The sequence below is a fragment of the Cebus imitator genome, unplaced genomic scaffold (genome assembly GCF_001604975.1).
Source record: "Cebus imitator isolate Cc_AM_T3 unplaced genomic scaffold, Cebus_imitator-1.0 Scaffold435, whole genome shotgun sequence".
Lineage (NCBI taxonomy): Eukaryota > Metazoa > Chordata > Mammalia > Primates > Cebidae > Cebus > Cebus imitator.
Genome location: NW_016107750.1, coordinates 1769502 through 1777935, shown reverse-complemented (window position 1 = coordinate 1777935; position 8434 = coordinate 1769502). Strand labels below are relative to the sequence as shown.

At 45.2% G+C, this 8434-nt stretch overlaps 2 protein-coding genes across 3 annotated transcripts in view; one reads left to right on the top strand and one right to left on the bottom strand.

Moving 5' to 3' along the window:
- The window catches only part of ST13 (ST13 Hsp70 interacting protein), a 30262-nt gene extending 28730 nt beyond the window's left edge, over positions 1-1532 (bottom strand). The window contains exon 1 of the mRNA XM_037731998.1: positions 960-1532. Within this exon, the coding sequence (XP_037587926.1) occupies positions 960-1069 (110 nt within the window). The 5' untranslated portion in view covers positions 1070-1532. The remainder of the gene's footprint in view (positions 1-959) is intronic.
- A 37-nt stretch (positions 1533-1569) lies between these two features.
- The window catches only part of XPNPEP3 (X-prolyl aminopeptidase 3), a 62296-nt gene continuing 55431 nt past the window's right edge, over positions 1570-8434 (top strand). For both annotated transcript variants that reach the window (XM_017510365.2, XM_017510368.2), the window contains exon 1: positions 1570-1759. In XM_017510365.2, the coding sequence (XP_017365854.1) occupies positions 1696-1759 (64 nt within the window). In that variant the 5' untranslated portion in view covers positions 1570-1695. The remainder of the gene's footprint in view (positions 1760-8434) is intronic.

Below are 8434 nucleotides of genomic sequence, written 5' to 3'. Positions count from 1 at the left end.
TGTTGACCAGGATGGTCTCGATCTCTTGACCTCGTGATCCACCCGCCTCGGCCTCCGAAAGTGCTGGGATTACAGGCGAGTAATAAGTTTTAAAAGTCATCTTAGGAAAGACTTCCCTCTCACTTTTTCTCTCTCCAGTGCTCCTTCAATACGTAAAATGCTAATTTCTACTATATAGTAAATATCAAAACGAACTTTTGTATTTATTCGTCTGTATCCCTAAATAGAAAATACTTGTACTGTTTCCTAGCACCCGGCACGATGCCTAGTCAATTAACTCCTTGCACGTAGCGAAGTTCTGTCGAGTTAAAGACAAGAATATATCCTGGAAACATGCCAGGCCTTGAAAAAAAATCATCTTTCTCAAAAGTGTTTGGAGTGATACCAATGCCAAGTAACGGGGGTATAATAAGTGTTTCTCAAGATAATCCTACGCAGTCAGAAGCGCTGTAAGGTAGAGACAATCATTTTTACAGTTATCATTTTTATTCTTACTAAATAATTTTATGACATAACTTACTAGTGTTACATTATTATAACACGATTTAAAGGGATAGTGCGTAAAGGAACTACTATGTACCAGTGAGACCTGAGCAGGGCACACGAGACTAAAAAGAAAAACGACCCCACGCAAAAGCTAAGTCTTGCAGTTCTCACTCCTCGCATCTCCAGTGTCCACGGATCCGCAGTCCTGTGTTTTTGTATTTCGCCCAAGAAACACCCCTGTGGAAACCTCAGCGTGCAAGGAATCCAGCTCTGCCTCCTGCTGCCCGCGGCTCCCGTACCACCCAAGGCTCGCGATCCTCTACGGCCCCTCGAAGTTGCCTCCCTTTCCAGGGCAAAAAGCGAGCCACGAAGGGACGGCGACCCCGCCTCACCTGCCAGCCTGCACCAGTTCCGGCCCAGCTTTCCTTGGGGCCGTGTTCCCCCCCACAACGGTCCTGAGGCCCGGGTCTCACCTCTCCACCCATTCCCTCAGGAAGCGCATTTCTTCTGTGTGCAGAACGCTTGGATCCTGCTTACACATCTTCACAAAAGCCCGAAGCTCGTTGACTTTTCGGGGGTCCATGGTCGTCAGGCGGTGGACGAAACTAAGGGTCTGCGGCCCGCTTCCAGGCCGAGGCGCTGGCTCGGCGTGACCGCGCAGAAGGGGGCGTCTGCCGCGAGGCAGAACAGACTAGAACCTCCCCGACCGCTGGCTCCTCCCACCCAACGGTCTCGTGACCCCGGGTCCTCCGCTTGCCCCTTCCTACTCGCTCTGCGCTGCTCCTGCGCGCTCCCTAGAACATTCTAGAAGCGTGGCTGTTCGTGCTGTTGCCTGCCTCTCTGCGTACACATTCTGATATTCTTAACTAGGAACCAGCTCCCTGGAGGGGGTAACCCTCGACATGGGCGCCTTCAAAGAGGCGAGAGATAGCAGCCCTTCCAGGCAGCCACGTCCAAGAGCACATTCTGCTGCTGCCTGCACTGAGTAGAGTTTAACCCCCGGACCTAAAAAGGGGCGTGGGGCTGTAGGGGCGGTCCCAGCCCCGGGCATGACGTCACATTCTGCGCCGCCGCTCAAGGAAGGCCCTCGAGCGGCGCCCGCCGGAAGGGGAGGGGCGGCTGGTCCGGTTTCCTGGCGACGCGGCGAAGCAGGTGGCACCTTTCCGGGCCGTTAGCCTCTCGTCTTCCCGGCGCGCGAGCTAGGCCGTCATGCCTTGGCTGCTCTCAGCCCCCAAGCTGGTTCCCGCTATAGCAAACGCCCGCGGCGTCTCAGGTTAGACTCTCCTCCAGGTCTCCTCCCGTGGTGTCCCTTGGAGGGACCCAAGTTGGTCTCAGGCGATCCCTGGTTCGGCCGGCCCTTCTCCTGGTGGGGCCTCAGCTCCCCAACCCCTCTGTACCCTTTGCGGATTTTTTCTATATCGGCTGCGCCTGGAAAGGGGTAGGCCCAATGTGTTCTCTACCATTGAGGTATTCAGTGAAGCCGAAATGACTACAGAGAAAAAAAAGTGTGTGCCATTCCCCAGAGAGGCTGTCTTCCAAGTTACTCGGACTCCGAAGTCGTGACAGCTATCACACTTAAGTGACATAGCGTCTCACATCAAGTAGCTCTTGTTTCTCTTAGGTCAACTTAAAATCCTCTTGTGTTTTCAAATAGCTGATATGAGAGTTTGCTCCAGAGTATACAAGAAGCATGTTTAGTAACAAATTCTTAAAGCAGCTCCTCTTAGAAAAGGTACTGTTTGGAAACACTGGGCTTGAAAGTCCTCTTTGTAAAGACAAGACGAAGGAATAAAGAGAAGAATTTTTGTAGGTGGTCCTATTGTGAGCAATTAATCTGATGAACATAAAGCTTAAATCGGTGAAAACTATCACTTACCTTGCAGGCGGATCTGCCATTGGATCGTATTTCAGTTTTTTGGGGCAATATATGAACAGTGTGTGAACCAGAACACGTGATATTTGGCATCAAAGCTATGTTTTGGCATATGTTTATGTTGATATACTTGAATTCATTTAAAATGGAATGTTAATTATATCGACTTTTTACTATTAAAAAAAAAAATTTATTGTCCAGTTCGCGGAACTTCTTCAGTTCTAATAGTAAAGCTGCAGAAAGATGTAACTCTCCATGGAATTAGGTGAATTTTTTTTTTTTTTTTTTGAGACAAGTTCTCATTCTGTCGCTCAGAGTGGAGTATAGTGGCAATCTCTGGTCATTTGCAACCTCTGCCTCCTGGGTTCAAGCAATTCTGGTGCCTCAGCTTCCCGAGATAGCTGTGATTATAGGCATGTGCCACCACACCTGGCTAATTTTTGTAATTGTAGTAGAGACCTGGTTTCACAATGTTGGCCAGGCTGATCTTGAACACCTTCCTGGCCTCAAGCAATCCGCCCTCTTTGGTGAGCCACCACCTGGAATTTGCTTTTACGTGCAAGGCCCTCACAAACCCTTGAACTCCTTGCCTCAAGCGATCCACTCTGTTTGGTGAGCCACCGCGCCGACCTGGAATTTGCTTTTATTTGAAAGGCTCTCACCAACCCGACTAAAGGAGCCATACTACCAGAAGGAATACTTGCAAAGACACAGAAACGGAATGGCCAGTACTAAGCATTGCAATCATTAAGTATGGCCAGAGAAGCTTTTATTATTATTATTATTATTTGGAAACAGTCTCTCTCTCTTGTCGCCCAGGCAGGAGTGCAACAGCGCGATCTTGGCTCACTGCAACGTCCTCCCGAGTTCAAGGGATTCTCCTCACTCAGCCTCCCGAGTAGCTGGGATTACAGGTGCCCACCACCACGCCTGGCTAATATTTTTATTTTTAGTACGCCCGGCTAATATTTGTATTTTTAGTAGAGACGGGGTTTCACCATGTTGGCCACTGGTCTTAAATCCTGACCTGAGGTGATCCGCTGGCCTCAGCCTCCTAAAGTGCTGGGATTGCAGGCGTGAGCCACTGCAGCCAGCCTAGGAGAAGCTTTTTTGAAATATATTCTCAAACAAAATAGGCGTTACACCAAAATGATTCTGTGATCAAATATGTTTGGGGAATGCTGCATTGCTGCATTTCATAATGTACATGATAGTCTAATTTTTTTTTTTTTTTTTTTTTTTTGGAGATGGGGTCCTGCCATGTTGCCCAGGGTAAACTTGGACTGGTAGGATCAAGTGATCCTCCCAACTCAGCTCCTCAAAGTGTTGGGATTATAAATGTGAGCCACTGCACCCAGCCCATAATAGTCTAAGTTTCTGAGATTGAGATGTGTTCAGCAGTAATTTGCAAAATGTGTAAAAATATGTTTGACCATGGACCCTTTTTCTGTGATGAGTCTTGAACTGGTATCCCTGGAACACGTTTTGGAAAAAATTGGGCTAGAGCATAAGATGGGTATAAGGAGCTGTGATGGGAAATCAAGTTGGGGAAAAAGCTAGAGGCTGGCTCATGGAGGGCCTTATATATTAAGAAACGATTAGTTTTTTCCTTTAGATGGTGAGAAACCTTTGAGGAATATTAAGCTATTGAGTAAAATGTTTAAATTTTGGCTTTTCTGTTAAGAATGAAGAAATGGACTACAGGGCATATCATTACACTCTTAAATTTTCTGACACTTGCCGGGCGCGGTGGCTCAAGCCTGTAATCCCAGCACTTTGGGAGGCCGAGGCGGGTGGATCACGAGGTCAAGAGATCGAGACCATCCTGGTCAACACGGTGAAACCCTGTCTCTACTAAAAATAAAAAATTAGCTGGGCATGGTGGCGCGTGCCTGTAATCCCAGCTACTCAGGAGGCTGAGGCAGGAGAATTGCCTGAACCCAGGAGGCGGAGGTTGCGGTGAGCCGAGATCGCGCCATTGCACTCCAGCCTGGGTAACAAGAGCGAAACTCTGTCCCCAAAAAAAAAACAAAACCAAAAAAAAAAAAAAAATTTTCTGACACTAATTTTTGCTTTTGTTTTTGGAAAATTGCAAATTTTTAAACTTTACTACCACATACATGATAACAGATGAACTCTATTAATTATCACATCTTATATAAGAAGCATTTAAAACATCGTGGGCTTTTATTATTTTATTTTGTGAAAATAAACTTTAAATACTAATTGTCCCCAGTCTCTTCTGTAGAATAAATGATGTTTCCTCCTCCCATCTGATCTGCCCACTGAAAATTACAGGTGTGAGCCCCTGTACCCAGCCAGTCTGTTGCCCATTTTTATGGTTATTTCTTGATTATGTCCTCAACAAGAAGTGGATTATTCATGCTGCCCATTTTAGACTGTATAGGGTAACTTCCTGACATTGCCATGGCATCTGTAAACTGTTAGGGCTCTGGTGGGAATGTAGCAGTAAGGACAACCAGAGGTTACTGTTGTTGCCATCTTAGTTTTGGTGGGTTTCAGCCAGCTTCTTTATTACATCCTATTAGCAAGTTTTTGTGACCTGTATTTTGTGTCAATCTCCTGTTTCACTCTGTGATTAAGACTACCTTAACTTACTGGGAATGTAGGCCAGCCAGTCTTGGCCTTATGTTACCAAACCCCTACCAAGGATAGAGTTGCTGTGGTTCAAACGCCTCTGACACTATGATACAGAGAGAAGCTAGAAAATAGGACTTTCTCCTTTTAAGAAATTAATATAGTTTGAGAAAACTAATTTCAGTGGAGTGTAAAGTTGTAACATAAGCACTTGTTTCTGCAGTTATCCCCACTGTGATGATCCCTTGCCTCCCTTCCATATGCTGTGCCATTTTCTTTGCCTCTTCACAGCAAAACTTATACAGAGTATTGTCTCAGTGTCTGTGCTTTCTTACATCCTGTTCCCTCCTTGGCACACTCCAATCTGGCTTCTATCTTTTATACTCTGCTAAAATTGCCAGAGTGTCCAGTGACTTTGATGTTACCGTATCTAGTGGTTGCCCTTTTGGCTTCCTTATATTTTGGAGCACTTGCTACACTGTGAGCTGTCCTCCTTTCTTTCTTTTTCTTTTTTGAGACAGTTTCCCTCTTCTTGCCCAGACTGGAATGGTGCAATGGCATGATCTCAGCTCACCGCAACCTCTGCCTCCCGGGTTCAAGTGATTCTCCTACCTCAGCCTCCCAAGCTGGGATTACAGGCATGCGCCACCATGCCCAGCTAATTTTGTATTTTTAGTAGAGATGTGGTTTCTCTACATTGGTCAGACTGGTCTCGAACTCCCGACCTCAGGTGATCCACCTGCCTCGGCCTCCCAAAGTGCTAGGGATTACAGGCGTGAGCCACCACACCCAGCCTAGCCCTCCCCACTTCTTAAAACACTTGTTTATTTAGCTTCCTAAATACCATACTTATTTTTTTTTATTATTTATTTTTATTTTTTGGTAAAGACAAGGTTGGCCAAGCTGGTCCTGAACTCCTGGCCTCTAGTGATCTGTCTGCCTCGGCCTCCCAAAGTGCTGGAATTACAGATGCGAGCCACTGCGCCTGGCCCTAAATACTTGAACTTGCTGGGAATATAACCCAGCAGGTTCTAGTTTTCCTCCTTTTTCCTTTGCTCCTTCTCACACTAAAATATTACAGTGCTAGACTTTGTTCAGTCTCCCTGGGTAATACCTGTTCAGTCTCCCTGGGTAATACCCATTCCCCATTCCCAGGGATTTAGATGTCATCTGTGTGCTTATAACACCTTAATTTATATATCTAGCCGGGTACTTTTCTCCCTGAAATTAAGACTGCTCATTTGACCTCTCCATTAAATTTATTTCCAATAAATATCTCCGGCTTTCCTGTTTCATGTAATGGTACAACCATTTATTCACTTGTTCAAGCCAAAAATCAAGAATTATTCTTAATTCCTCTTTTTTCTTTCCTTTGTCCAATCAGAAGCCAGACTCATTGGCTTTTAACTTCAAAATACATTCCAAATTAAGTCACTGGGAAAATAAAGTCAAATAACAAATGATCGCATGGTGGCTTACTTGCTCACAACTGTAATACCAGCACTTTGGGAGGCTGAGGCGGGCAGATCACGAGGTCAAGAGTTCAAGACCAGCCTAACCGATATGGTGAAACCCTGTCCCTACTAAAAATAGAAAAATTAGCTGGGTGTGGTGGCAGGCACCTGTAATCTCAGCAACTCAGGAGGCTGAGGCAGGAGAATCGCTTGAACCCAGAAGGTGGAGGTTGCAGTGAGCTAGGATTGGGCCACTGTACTCCAGCCTGGGTGACAGAGCAAGACTCCATCTCAGGAAAAAATAAAATAATAATCTCTGCTTTCAAATATTGTTCATAATAGACTGGCAAACTAGCAATTACGTGAAGGTATTAAAATAGAAACTATAGGAGCATTGAGGAAGACATCTGAAACAGAAGCAGTAGGTATGAGAAGAGCAGTCTTCCTGCATAAGTGATGTTTGAGCTGAGTTTTTAGAATTCGTGTAGTCATGTAAGCATGCAACGTCCACTTTAAGAGAACTGTCTTTTTTAATGTAAATGTTATTATGATACAGAATGATTTACCCAGGGTTCTTCAAGTAGCTTGGTGTGGCTGCAGTGTTTTTTGAGGATTAGGTCAGACAAGGGAGCAAGATTCAAATCATTAGGTTTCCTAAGCTAAAAAGTTTGAAGCTTATGAATGAATTGGACATTTTTGAAATAGGACTTAACATACCAGCTTTGCTACTAATTATATGACTTTGGGCCAAAGCATATAGCCTTGTCATTCATGTGTCTTTCTTTGCAGATGTTCCAATCATGTGCAAATAATTTTTTAATTAATGCTAATAGTAATATTTGTTGTACTCCAACTATGATTAAGCATTTTTCATAAATTATTTTATCTAGCTCTAACATTTCAAGATTAAATGAGATGGCATGTGCGTATTTTCTCATGCTTAACATATTCTCAATAAAAAATGTTAATTATCTTTTCCTGAGTTATAGGACCCAGCTTTATGCTTAATTATCTTTTCCTGAGTTTGGGGGGCACAGCTTTGTGCTATCTCTGTGATATCCTTTTGCACCCTTCCCCATTTCTTCTGTTTTCATAGCTCATTATTCGTCCCTTTATTATATATGTGTGTGTGTATGTGTATAAAATATTATAGCAGACGAATGTCTCTGAGGGTAAAGATGATCTCATTTCTGTTTTTTTAGGGCCCAGCACAGAGTCTGGCACAGAACAAAGACCATATAAATATTGAAGGCAAGAGCCGGGTACAGTGGCTCTTGCCTGTAATCCTAGCACTTTGGGAGGCCAAGGCGGGTGGATCACTTGAGGTAAAGAGTTCAACCAGCCTGCAACATGGTGAAGCCCCATCTCTATAAAAATTAACCAAACATGGTGGCGCGCATCTGTAATCCCAGCTACTCGGGAGGCTAAGGCAGGAGAATCGCTTGAACCTAGGAGACAGAGATTGCAGTGAGCTGAGATCGTGCCACTAACTCCAGCCTGGGTGACAGAGTGAGACTCTGTATTAAATAAATGAGGGCTGGGCTCAGTGGTTTATGCCTGTAATCCCAGCACTTTGGGAGGCCGAGGCAGGTGGATCACTTGAAGCCAGGAGTTCAAGACCAGCCTGGCCAGCATGGCAAAAGCCCATCTCTACTAAAAATACAAAAATTAGGCAGGCATGGTGGCATGCGCCTGTAATCCCAGCTACTCAGGAGGCTGAGGTGGAAGAGTTGCCTAAATCCGGGAGGCAGAGGTTGCAGTGAGCTGAGATCGCACCACTGTACTCTAGCCTGGGCAAAAGAGTGAGACTCCATCTTATAAATAAATAAATAAACAAAAAGAGAAGGAAATAGGGCCGGGCGCGGTGGCTCAAGCCTGTAATCCCAGCACTTTGTGAGGCGGAGGTGGGTGGATCACAAGGTCAAGAGATCGAGACCATCCTGGTCAACACGGTGAAACCCCGTCTCTACTAAAAATACAAAAAATTAGCTGGGCATGGTGGCGCGTGCCTGTAATCCCAGCT